The sequence below is a fragment of the Mirounga angustirostris genome, unplaced genomic scaffold, assembly GCF_029215605.1.
Source record: "Mirounga angustirostris isolate CCGP_5_RB_7025 unplaced genomic scaffold, mMirAng1.0.hap1 SCAF_7, whole genome shotgun sequence".
In the NCBI taxonomy this organism is placed as follows: Eukaryota; Metazoa; Chordata; class Mammalia; order Carnivora; family Phocidae; genus Mirounga; species Mirounga angustirostris.
In genome coordinates, this window is record NW_026991715.1 from 49,619,817 (window position 1) to 49,641,713 (window position 21,897).

Here is a 21,897-nt window from a genome sequence, read left to right on the forward strand (position 1 = left end):
AGAATTAAAATGGTAATTTTAATAATAATTAAAATTATAAAAGTTAAAGAGAGAATCTTAAAAGCAGCAAGAGAAACCCCATAAGTATGCCAGCAGATTTTTCAACAGAAATTTTGCAATCCAGAAGAGGGTGGCATAACATATTCAAAGTGCTGAAAGGAAAAAAAATTCACCAAGAATTCTCAGCAAGTTATTATTCAAAATTGAGGGAGAAGGGATCCTGGGTGGTTCAGCTGGTTGAGTGTCCGACTCTTGATCTAGGCTCAGGTCTTGATCTTGGGTTCATGGGTTCGGGCCCCACATTGGGCTCTGCACTCAGTGTGGAGCCTACTTAAAAAAAAAAAAAAAATTGAGGGCGAGATTAAGAGTTTTCCAGATAAGCAAAAGCTATAAAGGAGCTCATCACCACTGACCCAGCATCACAATAAATGTTAAAGGGACTTCTCTAAACTGAAAAGAAATGGCACTAATTAATAACAAGGAAATATATATGAAATCCTCCTGGAAAAGGTAAACATATAGTAAAAGTAGTGAATCAATCACTTATAAAGCAACTATGAAGGTTTAAAGACAAACATAATACAGTTAACTGAAACTACAAGAATTAAAGAATGCATAAAATTAAAAGATGTAAAATGTGACATCAAAAACATAAAATGGCAGGGGTAGAAGAAATGTAAAGTTTTGGAATGTTGCTATTAACTCAAAACAGACCATTATATACATAGGAACTTACATGTGAACTTTATGGCAAGCCATGAAGCAAAAACTTACCATAAAAACACAAAGAGGTGCCTGGGTGGCTCAGTTAGTTAAGCATCTGCCTTAGGCTCAAGTCATGATCCTGGGGTCCTGGGATCGAGCCCCATATTGGGCTCCCTGCTCAGCAGGGAGCCTGCTTCTCCCTCTCCCTCTCTCCCTGCTTGTGCTCTCTCTGTCTCCCTCTCTCTCAAATGAATGAATAAAATCTTTGAAAACACACACACACACACACACAAGAAAATGAGAAGAGAATCTAAACAAAACACTAAAGAGAGCCATCAAACCACAAGGTAAGAGAGAAAAAAGAGAGAAACAGAGAGGAATTACAAAAACAGCCAGAAAACAATCAACAAAATGGCAATAATTACTTACCTATAGTTACTTCAAATGTAAATGGACTAAACTTTCCAATCAAAAGACATAGAGTGGCTGAAGGGATACATAAAAATAAGACCCATCTGTATGCTACCTACAAGAGACTCACTTCAGGACACACACAGACTGAACTTGAAGGGATGAACAAAGATATTTCATGCAAATGGAAATGAATAGAAAGCTGGTGTAGGAATATTCATAATAGACAAAGTAGACTTTAAAACAAAGACTGTAATAATAGACAAAGAAGGGCATTACATAATGTAAAAGGGTCAATCCAACAAAAAGACATACCACTTTTAAATATCAAGTATCTTTTCTGACTACAGTGGTATGAAACCAGAAGTCAATTACAAAAAGAAAGCTGGAAAAAAAACACAAAAATGTGGAGATAAAACAACATGCTTTTAAACAACCAACAAGTCATCAAAGATGTCAATGAAGAAATAAAAAAAAAAAACCTAGAGACTAATGAAAACAGAATTATGACATACCAAAATCTGTGGGATGTAGCAAAAGTGATCTAAGAGGGAAAATCATAGCAGACTTACCTCCATAAGCATGAAAAATCTCAAATAATCAATCTAACTTTACACCTACAGGAGCTAGGGGAAAAAAAAAAAACAAGCAAAGTCCAAATTCAGTAGAAAGAAGGAAATAATAAATACAGAGTGGAAAGAAATGAAATAGAGACCTAAAAATTAATAGAAAAGATCAATGAAACTAAGAGCTGGTTCTTTGAAAAGATAAAAGAAACTCAAAAACCTTTATCTAGACTAGAGAAGTCTAGACTAGACCAAGAAAAAAGAGAGAAGGTTCTAATAAATAAAATCAGAAATGAAAGAGCAGAATTTACAACTGACATCACAGAAATACAAAGGACCATAAAAACTATTACAAACAATTATACGCTAACAAAGTGGACAATCTGGAAGAAATGGGTAAATTCTTAGAAACATACACTCTTCCAAGACTGAATCATGAAGAAATAGAAAATCTGAACACACTGATTACTGGTAAGGAGATTGAATCAGTAATCAAAAATGTCCCAACAAACACAAGTCCAGGAACAGACAGATTCACAAGTGAATTCTAGTAAACATTCCAAGATTTAATACCTATCCTTCTCAAATTCTTCCAAAAAATTAAAGAGGAGGAAACACTTCCAAAGTCATTTTATGAGGCTAGCATGACCCTGATACCAAAATCAGAGAAGAACATCACAAAAAAAGAAAATTGTAGGTCAATATCACTGATGAATATTAATGTATAAATTTTCAAAAAAAATATTAGCAAACTGAATACAATAAAATAAAAGGACCATACACCATGATCAAGTGTGACTGATTCCAAGGATACAAAGATGGTTCAACATCTGCAAATCAATCAACGCGACACACCGCATTAACAAAATGTATCATCTCAATAGCTACAGAAAAAGCATTTGACACAATCCAACACCATTTTTAATAAAAACTCAACCAAGTGGGCATAGAGGGAACATATCTCAACATAATAAAGGCCATATATGACAAACCCACAGCTAACATCACAGTCAATGGTGAGTAGCTGAAAGTTTTTCCTCTAATATCAGGAATAAGACAAAAATGGCCACTTACCACTTTTATTCAACATAGTATTGAACATCCCAACCAAAATAATTAGGCAAGAAAAATTAAAAAAAAAAAATCCAATGATAAAGGAAGTAGCAAAACTGTCTCTATCTGCAGATGATGTGATACTAAGAAAACCTAAGAGACTCCAACAAAAAAATGGTTAGAACTAATAAATGAATTCAGTAAAGTACCAGGATACAAAAATCAACACACAGAAATCTTTGGCATTTGTATATACTAATCACAAATTATCAGAAAGAGAAATTAAGAAAATAATTCCATTTAAATTGCATCAAAAACCCAGGAATAAATTTAACCAAGTTGAAAGACCTACACACTGAAAACTGTAAGACACTGATGAAAGAAAATGAAGACATAAATAAATGGGAAAAAAAATTCCATGATCATGGATTGGAAGAATAGAGTTAAAATGTCCATACTACCCAAAGCAATCTACAGATTCAGTGCAATCCTTATCAAAATTCCAGTTAATCTTCAAAAATTAACTCAAAATGGATTAAAAACCTGAATGTAAGATCTGAAACCATAAAATTCCTAGAAGAACACATACACAGTAAGCCCCTCAACATGAATCTTAGTGATATTTTTTGTGCATCTGATTCCAAAGGCAAGGGAAACAGAAGCAAAAATAAACAAATGGGATTACATCAAACTGAAAATCTTTTGCATAGTGAAAGAAAAGGTCATCAAAACAAAAATGTGATCTACTGAATGGGAGATTTTTGCAAATCATATATCCAACAAAGGATTAAGATCCAAAATATATAATGAACTCATACAACAACAACAAAAAGAAACAATCCAATTAAAAAATGGTCAGGGGATCTGAATAGACATTTTTTCAGAAAAGACATATAGATGGCCCACAGGCACACAGAAAGATGTTCAACATCACTAGTCATCGGGAAAATGCAAATCAAAACCACAATGAGGTATCGCCTCCCACCAGTTAGAAGAGCTAGTACCAAAAAGACAAGAAATAACAAATACTGGGGAGGATGTGGAAAAAAAGGGATCTCTCATACCCAATTGATGGGAATGTAAACTGGCACAACCACTATGGAAAACAGTATGGATATTTCTCAAAAAAAAATAAAAATAGGACTACCATATGATCCAGCTATTCCATGTCTAGGTATTTATCCAAAGAAAACAAAAATTCTGATTCAAAACTATACATGCACCCCTCTGTTCATTGCTGTATTATTTACAATAACCAAGAAATTGAAACAACCTAAATGTTCATCAATGGATGAATGGAAAAAGAAGATGCAGTGTATGTGTGTGTGTGTGTGTGTGCTATAATGGAATCTACTCAGCTTGCTATTTGCAACAACATGGACAGACCGTGAAGTTATTATGCTAAGTGAAATAAGTCACACAGAGGAAAACAAATACCATATGATTCCACTCATATCTGGAATCTATAAAGGAAAACAAAACAAAAACAAACTTATAGATACAAGAGAGCAGATAGATGATTACAGAGGGGAAGGATGGGGGGGATGGAGGTGGGTCAAATGGTTGAAGGGGGTCAGTTTTAGGGTAATGCATCATAACTAGACTTGTAGTGGTGATCACTTTGTAGTACATACAGATGGAAACTTACAATGTTGCACACCTGAAGCTTAAATAATGTTATATACCAATTTTACCTCAATTTTTAAAAAAAGAAGACTATAGCCCACAGTTTTGAAGTTCAGCCTTAAAGTCCAGATTCAGGTCCAAGGAGGTGGGAATGACTGAGACAAGTAGGCACAAGAGACCTGATCTGGTAAGGCAGCTTCCTAAGTTCTCCCTCTCTCTGCCTAAGAGATCAGTGCGTCTCACACTGGACTGCACATTAAAATCACCAGAAGGGCTTTTTAAAAACACTGATTCCTGAGCCCCATCCCCAGAAACCAGCTATATCAGGCTCTCATGGGGTGGGGTCCTGGCACATGATGATTCTCCTGTGCAGCACCACGCCTGGGAATTGGTGCTTTCCAGAGAGACCTTGCCTCAGTCTCACATATTGCATTCCTGACCCATTCCCACCATGTGCCCGTCCACCTCCCATCCCATCCACCCTTGAGAATTTTACAGGAAATCAGAATATGCCCCTTGCACTTCTGGATGTAAGGGCCCTGCCCTTCTTTTTCCCAATCCCCCACTCTCACCTTTTCTCTCTAGAAATACCCTTTGGGGCTCGTCAGCATCCGTGCCCCACAGACATATCCTCATACTTATGGAAAAGAATTCCAATTGTTTTTATGGGCTTATTTCTACACCTGACCCACAAGGCTGCTTTCTTCTCCTTTTCCAATCAGCTATTCCTGGGAAAGAGTTCCTTTTTACATGTTAGCCAATACTTAAGGAGAGACCCTATGGGGTCTCTGGCCTCCCCCAGGACAAGTAGTCCTCAACCCATACTCAAGAGAACAGCTGTGTATCAAGAAATACACAGGGGCGCCTGGTTGGCTCAGTTGGTACAGCATGCAACTCTTAATCTCAGGGTTGTGAGTTCAAGCCCCACATTGGGTGAGGAGCCTACTTAAAAAAAGAAAGGAACTGAGGGTCCCTATTTCATACCTAAAATTAAATGGTGATTCTTTTTCTTCATATAGCAAAAGAAAAATAAGTTAGTAGATAGAATTTCCTCAACTTTCAGATTATTCTCCCCCCAAAACTTTATTAAATCCTTAGTACCTGCTGCTATTGCTTGCCTATTCTAGAGCTAACTAAAAGATGTATCTGATTTTTGCCCTTATAAATGAAATCGACCACTACGTCCTGTGATTTCAAGAGTACTAAGTCCAGGGGATGACCACCAGAACATGTGGAGAACTACTGCCCCAAGGATTTGAAAAGTCCCAACTGATTCCTATCCCAAACTAGAAGCCCCCTGGTATGGCTTCCTGCTCCACAGTTGGGTGGTTTTAGGATCACATATATTCCAAGATGAGAGAGCGGAGATGTTGGAAGGATGCAGTGGCTTACCTGCATGGGAGAAGCTACAGGAAGGTCCATTTGTCCATCTGTCCCAGGTGCTTCTCTTTCCCTCCTTCTCCCTCTCCACGCCCCCCACCCCATCGTGAAGAGCTCTTCTCTGAAGATTTTAGAATTCGTCAGTTTCCCATTATTCCAAGTCACTTCAATCAATGCTGAACCTTGTGAATCCCTAACACCTATGTTACACTGAATTTCAATCATGAGACAATAGCAAGTGAACCAGTACAACCACAACAGCTATCTGACCTTAAAGCCTGAGAGCAACATCACCCAGCCTCAGTTTTGCCCAGAGTACCCCTGTTACACTAGTTGCATGTCCTTGACCTCCCTCTTAGAAATCTGCGATACTGGCCTTGTTATCAGAGACTCTTCTCTGATCTCAGCCAGGTCCAACCGAAGGCAGAGAAGGCTCCTAGAGCAGAATGCCCTGTGGAAATGTTTGCCAGAGTAGTTCTCATTCCTTCCAAAACCATCAGTCTCAGATTTTTTTTCTTATAAAAGCAAAATAAATTCAACATTTGCCTACTGGAAACTAAAGCTAGTACAATTAAGCACAGACTCTCATCTCTCAATTGTCTCATAGAACAGACTGTTTGGGATTGCACTTCAAAAATTCACAGCTGATTTTTTTCTTCTTTTTATCACTTTTACAGAGACATGCGAGAAATGAAAAACCTTTTAAGCAAACTCAGGGAAACTATGCCTTTACCATTGAAAAATCAAGGTAAGTCTTGTCATTTTGAGGCAGAGGATGTTTTTAACCTGATAACCTTGGGACTTGTTCCTTGAGAAATTACAAATTTGTTTTACACAAACAATAGAAGTCACTGAATATACATTCCTCTCTCTTCAAGAAGATACAATAATGAAAATGGAGCCCCGCAGGCAAACACAGTTGTGCTCTGAGGAGAGTTGAGGTACACTCTGACCCTCAGAGGCCTCTTCCACTGGCCCTGTCAGGCAAGAGCATGTATTCATTAACAAGCCCTGGAAAGCACTATACCAGGTGTGGCAAACACAAAACAACTGAAGACTTGGCCCTTGACTTTAAGAAGTTGGACATTAAGGAGGGCACTTGATGTAATGAGCACTGGGTATCATTTAAGACTGAGGAATCACTAACCTCTACCTCTGAAACCAGTAATACATTATATGTTAATTAGCTGAATTTAAATTTAAAAAAAAAGTTTACAGCCTAGAGGAGGACACTTAAGAAATTTCCAAACAGAGGGCACCTAGGTGGCTTACGCGATCGACTCTTGATTTCCACTCAGGTCCTGATTTCAGGATCCTCAGATGGAGCCCTGCTCAGGCTCCATGCTCAGGGTGGAGTCAGCTTGAAATTCTCTCTCCCTCTGCCCCTCACCCTCCCCGCAGGGCACTCTTTCTCTCTCTCAATAAATACATAAAATCTTTAAAAAAAAAAAAAAAGAAAGAAATCTCCAAAGAAAGACTTATGCCATCTAGATGTTTAATTATCTAAAAGAAGTAATAATAATTAACACATATTGAGACTTTACAGTGTGCCACTGTGATTCTGCACCCAATTCCAATGTGTGGGAGCCCTTTTCCACACCACCAAGCAATTCGTGGACACCAGTACGGTGTCCTGCAATTCATCTGCATTCTGAGATGACCTGGAGGACAGCACCAGATCCCCTAAATTAAGGGCTACAAGATTGCCCTCCCCCACCACTTGAGATGTACAGGTTGGAAGTTCCAAGGAGCCCCTCCATGGCTTCGGTTAATTTGCTACAGTGGATCATAGAACTCAGAGAAACATTTTACTTACTAGATCACCAGTTATCACAAAAGGATATAACTCAGGAACAGCCAGATGTCAGATGCAAGCGTAGGGTATGGGGAAGGGCAAGCAGATTCCATCCCTCCCCCAGTGCACCCCACTTCGCAGGTCTCTACTTGTTCACCAACCCGGAAGGTCTCCGAACCTGTCCTTTGTTGGTTTGTGGGAGGCTTCATTACACAGGTGTGACTGATTAAATCACGGGCCGTTGGTGATGAACTCAATCTTCAGTTCATCTCCCTTCCCCGGAGCTTGGGTTTGGGACTGAAAGTTCCAACCCTCTAATCACACTTTTGGTTCCCCTAGCAACCAGCCCCCATCCTTAGGCAGTTTTTGAAAGTATCTCATTAACATAACAAAAGACACCTTTCTTGCTATCATCCCTTAGGAAATTCCAAGGGATTTAGGAGCTTTGAGCCAGGAATGAGGTGGAAAACCAAAGACATGCCTTATTATAAATCACAATATCACAAACCACTATCCTAAATACTTCGCATGTATTAACTCTGTTAACTTATTTAATTCTCGTAAGGTCTTTGAGGGAAATGCTATTAATGTTTCCCAATTGACAGGAAACTGAGGCAAAGAGAGTTAACTAACTCAGCCAAGGTCACACAGAACTGTAAGTAGAAAGGTTGGGATGTGATCCCAGACAGTCTGTCTCCAGAGCTATCCTATGGGAATATACACCGTAACACAGAAATAGAGAAGGTATTTTCACTAGATTGTAACTTCCACGAGGGAAGGGCCTCTACATGTTTCTGTTAACTATTATTGTATCTTCTGTACCTAGAGCAATGCCCAGAACGACACCCAGCATACACAATAAATGTTTGTTAAATCTGCGCCCAACTTTGCAGCCCCGGGGGCTGATGATCTGTACGAAGGACCATCATCAGCACTGTCACTGAGCACGCGTGGGCCGAGCACCTGCCAGGAAGCGTCCGCTTGAGAGAGGGCTACGTAGAGGGTGGGGAAAGGGTTTTTAGAGTAAGAAAGAAACTCCTCTGCTTTTCACTGAGCAAAGCAGAGGGAGGTCAGGGTGCTGCCTGGCTCTGAGACGATTTGGTAGCAGAGCTGGAGAGCCTGTTGGCTCGGGGAGCGGCTTGGCAGAAGGTGGAGAGGTGGAAGTGAGAACGCCAGGTGAAGAGGCCGAGAAGTAGTGTGGCCTGAGCGGCATGGGATAGAGGCAGGGTGTCAGAAGACAAGACGCAGGGGTGTGGAGCATCAGTCAGCTACCTGGAAGCACCCCTGCAGGGCCTGGGATCAGACTAACGGGCTTGCGCCCTCGGTGTAGTGCAGTGGAGACCTTGTGGTAGTTTCTGGAAGCAGATAGGGTGTAGTGAGGAGAGAGCCCTCCGGCCACAGCCTGGAAGATTGTTGCTAGAAATGCGCATGGTGGTGGGGACCGGGGCCTTTAGATGAAGGCCGATCCTTGGGTTCAAATGCTGGCTCTGCCACTTAGCAACTTTGTGCCCTGGAAAAATCTGTTTAACATCCAGCGATGTCAATTTCCTCATCCCTGAAAAGGAGATAAGAGCATTACTTACTTCAGGGGGCTGTTGGGGCTTAAATGAAGCACCGCAGGTCTTGTGTCTGCTCCCGACCTGGACAGATGCTTTGTTGTGATGACTGTTGCTGGTACCGGTATTCTTTACCAGCCAGCCCAGCCAGCCCAGCTCAGGAGAATGCCCCATCATCATCCAACAGAACAGCCCCAGCTTCTGCTCGTTGATCTGGAGCCCGCAGTACAGAACATTGGTCCCTGGGACTTTGGAGTTAGAGTTCATGTCTGAAGCTGTTCTGTTTCTTTATATGTTTGGCAAGTCCCCCTGGGGCAGCATGGAGGCCCCTCCCTATACCTCACCATCAGCTGCTCAGGAGAACGCCTGCCAGGGCGTGCAGAGTAAATGGCATGTGAGCCCTGTACTTTCTAGTGTAAATCAAACCATCCAAAACGTCCCCTCCACATTTCATGAAAATACATCCAACGGTTCCTGAAGCATGCATTAACGGAAAAACAGAAATTTCAGTTTAATTACGTGGGACATTTTTATAATCATAAAGAGTAGAAATATTTTGTGTGACTTTGTATTCTTTTATAAACAGGAAAAAGTAGAATTTTAAATACATTTTCAAAATGTAATAATAATAATAAATGATTGATACTGTGAGTAAAAACATGAGGGAAAAGGGCCCTAAATCTGTGTAGAGCATGAAAAGGAAAAAGCTAGGAGATCCAAGGACCTGTTAGGAGGGAATGATGCAATAGAATTTTGAATAAAAAGAATAAAAAATTGAGGTGAAGGCTTCAATTCAGGTAAATTCAGGTTTCTTCACTTAGGGGAAAAATGGGACCCTCGGCATGAGATGCCACATCTCCGTTCTTTACGGGTTTCATGGGAATCATAGCATGATGCCACTTAAAGCTGACCAGTGGAGACAGGGGGTTGTGAGTCTGAACCAGAGGGTCTGAGAAAGCCTGAGGGAAGGAGAGCAAGTCTCTTGTGTCCCTCTGGGAACATTTTTTAGCAGATGCATATAGCACCATTTTAATGAACAAATCAGCCAGATTCTTCTGTCTGACTCTGTATACCAAGCTAGACCATAGGAGCTTTCCCATGACCTTCCTGGAATTCTTTTGCAGCTGATCTGTTAATTCTATGGGTGTAGGTGAACATATCCAAGAAACAGTGTGGGGTGAAATGTGGAAAAATATATTCCAGTTCTTTTCTCTAGGACCTTATTGTCAAAACATCTTTGTAACTGGATGAAAACCATTATAGAAAGCCATCTGGGTTTTTTTCTGGCTTCTTATTTCTTTTCTCTTTTTATTCCATTTACATGTGTGTTTGAAGCAGAGAGAAAAAAAAGGGGAACGATACCACGCCTGGTTTCCTTTGTTCCTACCTCAAACCCTGACCATGTGAAGATCCTGCCAGGCAGGCACTGGGGAAACCTCCCCCGGAAGGGCTCAGATGCCTGTGTTCTCCAGGCTCCACCCTAGTCTTCACCTCAGAAACTTCCATATTTATTTTCGCATTTAAAGATTCAGTCATATCTTTCCCCCTCTTTCTACCACAATCAAAACTTGACAACAGTTTGTTGTAAAGTGATTTTCAGTGACAAATAAAGGAAGGTAGCCAAGAGCAGGAATTTTAATGGTTAGTGATTATGGCCTCCTTTTAGACAGTGCCTTTTCTTTCCCATCCTTCCAGTTTAAGGCTGGAGACACAGAGAGGCACAAAAGAAGAGCGAGCTGTCCTCCTTCTATGGCAGCCCCACAGCAGGCTCCTGACCACGTCCAGGTCTCCTGGCTCTCAGCCCACTGTTCTTTCCACTGCTTCAGCGCCTCTCCTGTCCTACATTCTGGGTCACTGGCAGTGCTGTAGGAAACTTCATTAATTACGATAGTCTTGCTGTGTCAAATGGATTACAAATGGAACCACCTGTGGAGAGCCTGCAAGGTTACTGACAAAGGCTAAAAGGAGACTGGAAAGTGAAGGGCAAGCATCTTCTAAATGTATGTTGTAATCAAACAAAACAAGTTGGCAGAAATAAATTAATCCTGAAAGACAGTTTCTCCTTTTCCAGAATTCTGACTTAATGAATGCTGTGGGGTGTGTTTGTATGTTCACTCTTGCCTAGAATTTGGTCATTGAGACCAGGCATTAAAATCGGTCTGAGGTGGATCCGTTGGGAATTGAATCTGTTCTAGAATGGGTCCCCTCCTGGGGACAGTGCGACTCCAGACTAAATTGGATCTAGGAACAGCTCCCCCAGATTCATACTGTCAGCCCACTCCAGTCTGGAGCCCCCATATCCACTCTAGCCATGTCATGGAGCAGGGTTTGATATCTGGCTGAAGAACATGAGGCAGTTATGCCACCCGATAGCCTAGAGATGATCTTTTAGGTCCTTTCACCAGGGCCTCCTAGAAGGACTTTGTGTGCTTCAGTCTGGTGTTCTCTGAATGTTACTCTGGGTAGTTTTTACTCCAGCAGCTCCATATCTTTTGTAATCTCTGCAACTTTCCATCCAGGATTCAGTATACCATATGTACTTCCTCTCTGTCCTCCAATTAATTCACACATCACTGATCACACATCACTTTCTTAATGCATTACTCTATGTTCAGCCCCTACTCACAAATGTTACATTCCTACTCATCCTCTTCTAGAGGAAGAACAGATGTTTTACCCTAGCATCTGGTGTCCCTGCAATCATCTAACATGAGCTGGGAATATCTCTCCCTCTAGAGGTTCTCTCTCTCAACAGAACAGACTGGATGAGAATCACCTGGAAAGACTTCCGAAATGACAGGCGTCCCCTCATAGAGATTGGAATAATGTTTCTGGGGTAGGGCATGTGAATTCTGGAAACAACTCACACACACACACACACACTATTGGACAGACAAAGAAACAGTGTTTAGAATATAACAGTGCCATAATAGCTAGACAGAGGTCACTACAAGGGTATATGGGATTCTCACCTAGGCCGATGTGAGTTGTAAGGGGTTAAGGTGTGAGATGGGGGAGAGGGTTGCTGGTATTGAGAATTGCTTTTTGGAAAGTGAGCTGAGATTTCTGAGGATGAATCAGAGTTAGCCAAAGAAAGAGATGAAAAAAAGAAAAAGAAAAAAGAGGTGGGGGAAAAAAGAGAGTCTAGGCAGAAGATTCTGGATATTGAAGGTATATGAGGAGATGAAAAAACAGGGCATTTTGATGAACTACAAGCACTTCATTCATTGGGAAAGTGGTTAGAAAAGAGGCATGAAAAACTAGAGAAGTAGGTGGGCCTGCATCATTAAGACCCCTATAATTCATGTTAAGAGGTTTGGACTTTATCCTGAAGCCACTGGAGGGATTCAATTAGGAGGCAGTTGCAATAATCCAGATGAGAAACGCTTAAGGTCTGACCGAAAGCCAGGGGGTCGGAAAAGAGAATATGAACAATTGGATGGGCTGCATAAGAGAAAAGACAGAATCAAGGATAAAACCCAGATTCTGACTTGGAAAGCAGGGTGAATGCTGGTGTCTATTCACTAAGTCAGAGAGAACAGAGGAGGAGCAGTAGAGATAGAAGACAATTGAAGTTTTGGAGATGGAGGGACTCCAAGAGCGATGTTCAGTGGTGAATAGCAGGAGTACAAGTCTTATGCTGAGGTGAGATGTGTAAACTGGGAGGCTGGAAATACATATTTAAACATCATCGGCATAATGGTAATTGAAGCCTTAGGAATGGTTGACACCACTCAAGGAGTGTGTGCATAGAGAAGAGCCCTGGAATACCACAGCTTAAGTTTTGAGGGAGAAGAACTGCAGTTTACAAAGGGGACTGAGAAGAAAATTGGAAGAACGTTATGAAATAAGTCAAAGAAAGTTACAAGTTAATCTTGGAGGGACTGGCATTTGTTTAAGAAGGGAGGACTTCTCTGGAAAAAGGAATGGCATGTGTAAAGCCGGAGAGGCAAGAGAAGTCACGGTCATATTTAGAGAATTCTATGTATTTCTGTTTTGTACTATTCCCTCCCTCATACACCTTTCAGTCCACCCTTCATTCCGGACTAGACTGTTTACTTGGACCCAAATTCAAGTTGCCTCTGACCTCCTTGACTTTGTTCACACTGTTCTCCCCATCTAGAAAGCCCATCCCCCCCTTCATCAAATGTACAAGTTCTCCTCATCCCTTGTGGCCCAGCACGAATACCAAGACCTCCATGATTTTCCGTGATTATCTTCTTCCTTCTCCCCTTGGGAGTAATTCCCCTCTTTGGAATTCTCATAGCATTGTATCTGTATCTCTCTTATGGCATTTTAATGAAGCTTCATAGTTACTCAAGCAAACATCCTTGAGACCGAGAACTACCTTTGAATTAGGACCCATCAGGTATAATCCCCAGCACCCAACATAACATGGAACCTGCCCTTAGAAGGCCTTTGATTAATGCAGGGCTTCTCAGAGTGTGGCCTCAGGACCAGCAACATCAGCATTTCTGGGAACTTGTAAGAAATCTAAATTCTCCGGCCCCACCCCAGACCTATTGATTCAGAAACTCTGGAGGGAGGGCCAGTGATCTGTAGTTTAACACACCTTCAGATGATGCTTAATACAGCTAATGTTTGAGAACCACTGGGTTAGCTGAAGGTCTCCTTTTTTTTCTGGAATAGAAATTTGCAACTACAGTTACATTATGAGCACTTCTCTTGATTCTATCTGAGACCATACCCTGAAACTCAAATGCTCAGTTGATTATTTGAAAACTTCTTATTTTTATGTCCTTCTGTTTCTTAACACATCATCCTTGCGAGAAATCTTATATTAGCAAAAGAAATTTGAGCAACAGAGAAATGGTATCATTGTGCCTTAGGGAATTCTGGTGTCCCTGGCTTTAGTAGTATCCAGGAATTAAGCTTCAAATGACCAAGATTTGAACTTGCTGATGGCTGAATTGTATATTCTCCTTTTCTTTCACTTTCTACTCTGCTTTCTCCCCTCCCTTTCCCTTTCTCCACTTTTCATTTTCACATCTAAAACTGTCCTTGGTTACAGCTGTCTCAGAACATGCACTTTGGAGAAAAGATGCTATAAAATCTCAAACATTCACAATAAAAATCAAAGGTTTCCCAGCAAGGTCAGGTGAATTAGCCCAGAAAGCTGAGAACGAGTGGGGGAAACATTCCACTTTGTTCACAGTCTTTTGGCAACCCATAATTTCAGAGACAGGATTTCAATCAATGTGGAAAGACATCTTTCCCTGGAGTTGAATTCACTCCAAACCATTCTAGGCGTACTTACTGCTGGTGAATTTCAGCATTTACTGCTGGTGTCAGCTTCCTAGGGTGTAGAAAGCTGCTCTGAATTTCTGCCAAGAATTTTTGAGCTTTTGTGTCACCTCAACCCTAGGTGATGATCAGACAAGCTAGGCAAATGTGTCACAAATGCTCAACAGAGATGCCCCAAACCAGCAGTCATCCTTAATAGGCAGCCCATCCTTTGCTTAACATCTGAGCACCTTCTCATCAATTCTAACACATCCTATTCATGTGAATTGTGTGTGTGTGTGTGTGTTTGTGTGTAGCACTCACAAGTGAATGTATATGTGTATATCTATCTAGCTATGTAGAGATAGGTAGATATGAAAAGAAGGCTGAGTGAGAATTTCAATAGCACAAAAGGTTTTTTGATTCACGGTAATGAATGCACAGATACAAAGGTCAGTCGATATGAATCCCATAATACCTGTGTGCTCTTCATACATAAGAAAGAGAACATGGGAGCAAACATCCCACCACAGCATACACATATACAGCTTCTTGGTAAATACAACATGTAGTAGACATTTCCTCATGTAGTGGGAACAATACACATCAGCAATGCAGTTTACAAGATATAAATACCCATTCGGTCACTCCCCAGATCTCTTAAATGTTTGGAGAAAGGGAAGGATATATGGGCATTCAGGAAATAGATCTTCCAAGTCTTAAATGGAAATAAGGAGATTTTTCTTCCCTATAAATATCTTCATAGTTTTGGTGAGTCTGTTCAAGGAACCATTGAATTCCTGGGGAACTTGTGTTTCAGGAAGTATAGTCAGTATCCAAAGAGATACCCAAAGATGAAATTCTTTACTCTTCAGGGTCTGCTGTACCTTTGCCATTTCCAGTTAGGTTAAGTTGGTTGGTCACTTGGTGATTAAAAAAGTAAGGGTCAAAACTGATGAGACAGCGAGTTATCATTTCTTTCGGTTCTAAATAGACCATGATTCATCCCTGAGAGATTCTCCGGAGAAATGAGGCTCACATGTACTGTTTGACACTATCCGAGTCTTAACTATTTGGGGCAGGTTTAAGTATAAAAGAGAGATGTCCTATTTTTAGTCTCAAAATGTTGACATCCAGAGTATAGTGAAATGCTTTTCATCACAGAAAGGACAAAGAGCGTCCTGTTTTTCTCCACATTTGTGGAATATGAATCTTAAGAGAGAATGTTAATCTGTGGGACCGGGAGAGTGCCCTGCGTTTGATTAATTTGATGTGCTCAGCTGGGGCACCTGCTTTCTTCCCTGACTCTGACTTGCTACTCTGTTTCTATCTAAATGTATAGCATAGGGCACCATTCCAAGCAACACTGTCCACTTGGTGAGGGAGGCTAATTTACAAATAAGTATGACACATGGCAGCCTTTGGGGAAGGGAAGGAAAAGCCCAAGACCACTTGGAGGACACAATTGACGTAAGAGGACTGGGAAGCCAGAACTTGTTTTTGTTCTTGAGAGTTTACTGAGCATCTAGACTCAGTAATCAAGAAAACCCACCCTCATCTACAAACTAGTTTTCTTGAAGTGGGGCACATCTTTCACTTTATCCACCCCTTCATCCAATTCCTGATTCTGGGCTCCTTCCCAAGGTCCTGTATCCTCCAGGTTAGGATGGGGAAAGGAGGGAGCCCCTTAGCTCTGCTCTGGGCTGGCAAAAGCTTAGATGCCTAACAGTTACCAGAGCCAACCAACCATTTTGTGGCGCCTCGCTCCATTCCGATCATGTCCAAGTGTTGCCCTCACTGGCAATTTCCAGGGCATATCCTGTGGTCCCTCTCCAGCCTCTAGGACCAGACTGCCGGTTCTGCTGCAACAGGCTATTTCTACCCAACCTCTCTTTTGGGCTGCACTATTTCTTTAAAACCCAGCTCCCTAAACTGAATTTGGCTTACTGGTTTATTTCTTCCTCTCCTTGTCATCGTGCTAAAAATTTCAACTGAAAACTTATAAATTCAACAGCTGGCAATCTTCTCAGAATGCCCTTGTGTACAGAAATCTGTAGAAATTGGTAGGCAAAGACTCAACAAGGAATAGTTGAGAAACTTCTTCCCGTGGCGTAAAGTAGGTGAGTGGAAGCAAGACAGTAGTCCTCTGTAAAGGAAAATAGTTAACAGTAGCTATATTTACTGAGTGCTTCCTCTGTGCTAGGCACGTAGGATACCAGCCAAGCTTCATGTTTTTCATAGATTATTTCATATAATCTTCATCTAAGGTAAGTATTATTAAACCCTGTTTTACAGACGGGAACACTGAAGCTTAGCAAGCTTCCAGTTACATTTTCAAAGTCACAGAGCTAGGAAATAGCAGAGGTGGGTTTAGAAAAGAGGCCAACCTTACTCCAAAGCAGGGGCTCTTTCTAAAAAGCTACCCTTCCCCCAACTGAAAGAGCGCCTCCAAGCAGCTTACCTTTAATTCTAAGCCGCGGTTCTCAACCGCAGGCTACGTGCCCCTCCCCCTAACAAAAGAAAGAACATTTCGTCGCTATCTGGGGACATTTTTGGTTGTCACAGCTGGTAGGGCACTGCTACTGGTACCTGGTGAGTAGGTAGGACCAGGGATGCTGCTCCATGTGCCACAGTGCTCAGGACAGCCCCAACAGCAAAGAATGGTCTGGTCCGCAACGGCCAGTAGTGCGGAATCAAGAAACCTTGATGCAAAAGATGGTGGATTTTTAAAGCCAATTCATAAAACCCAGGTTATTTGTCTGTAATTCACTCATATGTACATTCTGTCCCATCACAGATGACAGCAGCCTTCTAAATCTAACTCCCTACCCCTTGGTTAGAAGACGGAAGAGAAGGTTCTTTGGGCTGTGTTGTCTGGTCTCAAGCTAGGCAATTCCTCCTGGAAACCCACCGTTGCGAAGACCTGAAAATATCACAGAACCTGAGGACCTCCAGACAGCTGAACCACAATTATTGGTTTTTGACTATGTTTTCTATGCTTCCTTATTACTTTTATTCGCCTCCCCCTACCCTTTTAAATGATTTTACATCTGAAAGCAGCTGCTGTCAAGGGAAAAAAAAAAAAAAAAGATTCACAAAGCAGGCTGTTTTTAAAAGGATTTTTAAAGCTGACATTGTGCATGTCTGTTCCAAACCATACCATGACAGATGCAAGAATTATGGTTTTTAAATTATTTAAAAGTTTTTTTAAATGTATAATACAGAGAAAAATTATTTCATGTATAATAGTATATCTTTAGCTCTTGCTGGTCTCATGTGAACACTTTATCATATATGAGAGTCTTTAAACATAGAAATCTATCTAAAACTGCAAAACTGTGTTCAAAAATCCAATCTATCAATATTATTAGAAATAATATTATAATCAAACATACACCACCTCACCTATTGCTTTGTCTGCACCCATTTACATTTAGTCTTCCATTCTGTCAGAATCCAAGAGCTTCTACATAAAGATATCTTAATTTATAATGCAACAGAAACCATATATGAAACGTATTTAAATTTTGTAAATACACAATAATCCTAATACCTTCGTACAATGCATATGGGCAACTAATTTCCTTTTGATCCAATGGTGTCTTTTTCAGCTTCTTGGAGAATGAAGTAATCCAGTTAGAAAATGGTGTAGTAACATATACAATTACCCTCAAATGTAAAATTGAATATTATCATATTTTGTTCTAATTGAAATCTGAAGCATGATGTCTGCGCATCAGCATAGTGTTAAATCTTATAGGGCATGCTGGAATTAGCTCAGATCATAAAAATATTTAACATTTTATGTTAATAAAATCTTTTTAGTTAAGCTAAGCTTGTCTCATTTTAGATGACTATGCAGATATGACTTTTCCAATGTGTACTTGGTGTCTTGTCTTAAGCTTAGAATCTTGAAAGCAGGACACATTAAGCAATACTATATTTTAGAAAGGAGGAGGCCACATGCTTTGTTTTTCTGCTCACAGCTCTGTTATGATCTTCCTCACTAAACTTGTAACATGATACAAATTTTGTTGTATCTTCCCCTGTTCTTCCTTGGCCCGTTACCCAAACAGAATTTCCCATGGGTTGAGAGACCAGGCCTTTGGACTTCTTTTCTTGCTTTCCACAATCTGAGGAATCCTCAAGTCAGACAAGAGGCACCAGTGTCTAGTCCAATGAAAGGATGAGCTAGATGCTGATCAGTGGTTTACCCAAGATGCATCTTTAATCCCAACCCTATACTTTCTCAGTACTTATGTGCATAGGCATTTATATGTCCAATATTTTGACCCAGCAACTAAATATAGTAAAGCTGTTAGCTTTAGTGAAGATGAAGATAGGTTATACAAACTACTGGAATAATTCTTGTATTAGATTGACCTATATGAGATTGCTGCTGTTTGACTGTTTTGACCTACAAAAATGGCAGTTTCATATGGTTCAACCTAATATCTGATGTTGTGAAGATTATACTCGGAATTACCTAATATCTGATGTTGTGAAGATTATACTCGGAATTACCTAATATCTGATGTTGTGAAGATTATACTCGGAATTATCTTCTAGCTTTTGTGATTGAAAGCGAAAGGATTAGAGGGTTGGAAGAGATCTCAAAAGGCTATGCAGGTCTCTATTGAGATCATACCAGCTGGGTTTTGGCCTTATTCTTGGCACCCAGAGTTGTGTGCTCCAGTGAACTGGTAATTAACGCACGATTACAGGTGTGCCTGACTTCGTACAAAGAGGTACCCTTGAAAGTTATATGAGAAAACCACAACTTTCTAAGTCAAGTATTTGGAAGACGGTTGTTGGAATATGCTATTTAGAGACTCTTAGAATGAATACCCCCTTGCAAAGCAGGTAACCACTCCCAGATTTATCTGGTCTGCAAACCCTGATTTCATAAATCAGGTTTGACAAAAGTTTAATATCTTTTTTTGAGTATGGTTCATTTCATCCCGTGTGCTTAATTCACTTAAGGTCCATTGTTTTAGAAATCATAAAATAGCCCAATTGGGCCCGCTCTCGGCTCCCGCCTTTGCCCTCACCCACCTTTCCACTATACTGAACCCTTAGCCTCAATCTAGTTCCCATTAATTCATGCGAAGTTATTAACCAATAAGCCCAACCTCCTCTAAATGCTTGATCTAAATCACTTCTGCTTGGTTAATTTGTGCTCACTCTCGCCTTAGTCCGGTATGAAAGGAACACTTACCTCCTGTGCCATTGTCCTTTGTACAAACTGAAGACTGTTAATAAATTCAGGTCTCGGGGCGCCTGGGTGGCTCAGTTGGTTAAGCGACTGCCTTCGGCTCAGGTCATGATCCTGGAGTCCCGGGATCGAGTCCCGCATCGGGCTCCCTGCTCGGCGGGGGGTCTGCTTCTTCCTCTGACCCTCCTCCCTCTCGTGCTCTCTGTCTCTCATTCTCTCTCTCTCAAATAAATAAATAAAATCTTTTAAAAAAATAAATAAATAAATTCAGGTCTCACCTCCAGGTCTGGGAGGGCTATAGTAGCTATTCATGGGGATGGGAATTTGTCTAATTCCCCAGCTAGGCTTTCCATATCTAAGGTAGATAAATTCAGCCACTTTATCTTTTATTCATAGTGCCTGTTTCCCAGACTTTAATTGGTTTTGTAGTTCCTGTGGACACACTCCAAGATTTATAGACCTTCTTTCACTAGCAGGTCCTAAAGTGAAATTTAGTGCTCCAAGTCGTGATGACCTACACTGGCTCGTAATGGCAATAGATAGCTCACCATCTCCCATTAGATATGCCAATGCATCTCTTTAGGAGCTGACCCCACTCTCCTCTCACCTACCAAAGGACTTTCTCAGGTGTAGTCCATGAGATCGAAGTCTACTGTCTCGGCCTCCTGCTGGTAATTCGCTTTCAGATTAGCAATAACGCTGAGCTGATCCCCAGCGGTAAGGTGAGAACACTGAACCCATTCCGCTGCATGTACTCACATGCGGAAACTGGAAAAGGATGTCAACTTTTTCTGGCACACCTTCACCCGTTTTACCACCGTAATTTTAATATCCCGTGTTGATTCATCGTTTTCTTTTTTTCAGATTACAGAGGCAATATATGTTCTTTGTGGGAAATCGGAAACATACCACCAAGTATAAAGAAAATAAAAATCAGCTGAATCCCACCACAGTCATATTGTTTAAAACCACATTTCCAGGCTTTAAGTCAGTCAGTGGCTGGGCCCAAAGGCACTTGTGGAGAAGGTACGTGAGCAAATGCCCACAGGGTCGAGGTATCACTTTAAAATATCTGTCCGTTGATGTTTTGCACACCTCTAGGAGCAGATCAGTTCAAACTTCTGCTTGAGCCATTGTTCAAGGGTACAAAGAAGACTTTAGAAGTAGCACAGCCCTGATGCCTCCTCTCATGAAAGCTCTTAGGGAAATTCTAAAATCCTTCCAGATGATTTTGTTCCTCGGTGCTCCGCTAACTGTTGGATACTTACTATATGACAATACTGCCACCTACCGAATGCTGAGCTTCAGAATAAGAAGGGAAAACAAATGCACAGGGTGTAAAAGCTTCTCATTTATTTTAGACAGCAAACAGTGGGCCAGATTAACAATATCCCATATGGAATTCAGATCCTGGAAGTCTCAAAGTGGAAAGGATTAAGAATATCATCCAGACTCACTTCCCATGCCACACGCACATACCTAAGCACTGTCTATCGTTTCTTTGTGTTCTAGAACGTCATCAGGTGCAAAATGCTCAGCTTGCATATAACTACAGATAGGATGAGAAAAACCAGTGATGCTATAGGCCCATAATAAATCATTATAATTAAATATAAAGATCAGAAATAAACCCAAGAACATAGAAGCATTGAGTGCAGTATAAAGATAGTATTTCAAATCTGTGAAAAAAGGTTGGATTACTAAATAACTTGGGATGACTTGTTGGCCATTTATTGGGGGAAATACTAGACCTATACCTCATAACTTCCATCAAAAGAAATTCTAGGTGAAGTTAAGATTTAGATGTTAAAGCACATAAGCATATAAAAGGACTAGCAGACAATATTGACAAATATTTACGTGATTTTACCATTAAAAAAAAAAAAGCCTTTCTAAGCACGACAACAAAGGAAGAAACCAAAAAGAAAAAGATGGATATATTTGACCAATTAAAAACATGGAACTCTTATATGGTAAAAAATAACAAACCAAATTAAGAGAAAACAAAATTTGAAATATATGCAACAAAGAGCATGGATCTCTAATATATATCAAGAGCTTAAACTCCATTACCCTTGGGAATTTTCTATGATCTACAACTTTCCCAACTAAGTGTTCCCATTTCATTGTTTCCTCATTGCCCTTTTAAAATTATTGCTTGTTTGTCTGTTCATCTTCACTACACTGGAAGTTCAAGAAAGCAGCAACCACGTCTATTTCGCTTACTGTTATATCCTCAATACTTAACACAGTGCTAGACAAAAGCAAATACTGAAAACATATTTATTGTGTGAGTGAATAATGAATGCATGACTAAATAACATTTTATGATCAAAAAGAATCAAA

General features: G+C 40.6%; 1 protein-coding gene across 4 annotated transcripts in view; it reads left to right on the top strand.

The window, feature by feature from the left end:
• RGS7BP (regulator of G protein signaling 7 binding protein) overlaps positions 1-21,440 on the top strand; it is a 101,758-nt gene extending 80,318 nt beyond the window's left edge. Inside the window, exons 5-6 of one of the 4 annotated variants that reach the window (XM_064596165.1) lie at positions 6,419-6,489; positions 20,416-21,440. In XM_064596165.1, the coding sequence (XP_064452235.1) occupies positions 6,419-6,489; positions 20,416-20,492 (148 nt within the window). In that variant the 3' untranslated portion in view covers positions 20,493-21,440. Of the gene's footprint in view, positions 1-6,418; positions 6,494-10,787; positions 14,142-17,133 lie in introns of those variants that run through there. The other 3 variants (XM_045895418.3, XM_045895411.3, XM_045895423.3) reach the window with 3 other exon arrangements.
• Positions 21,441-21,897: the final 457 nt, after the last annotated feature.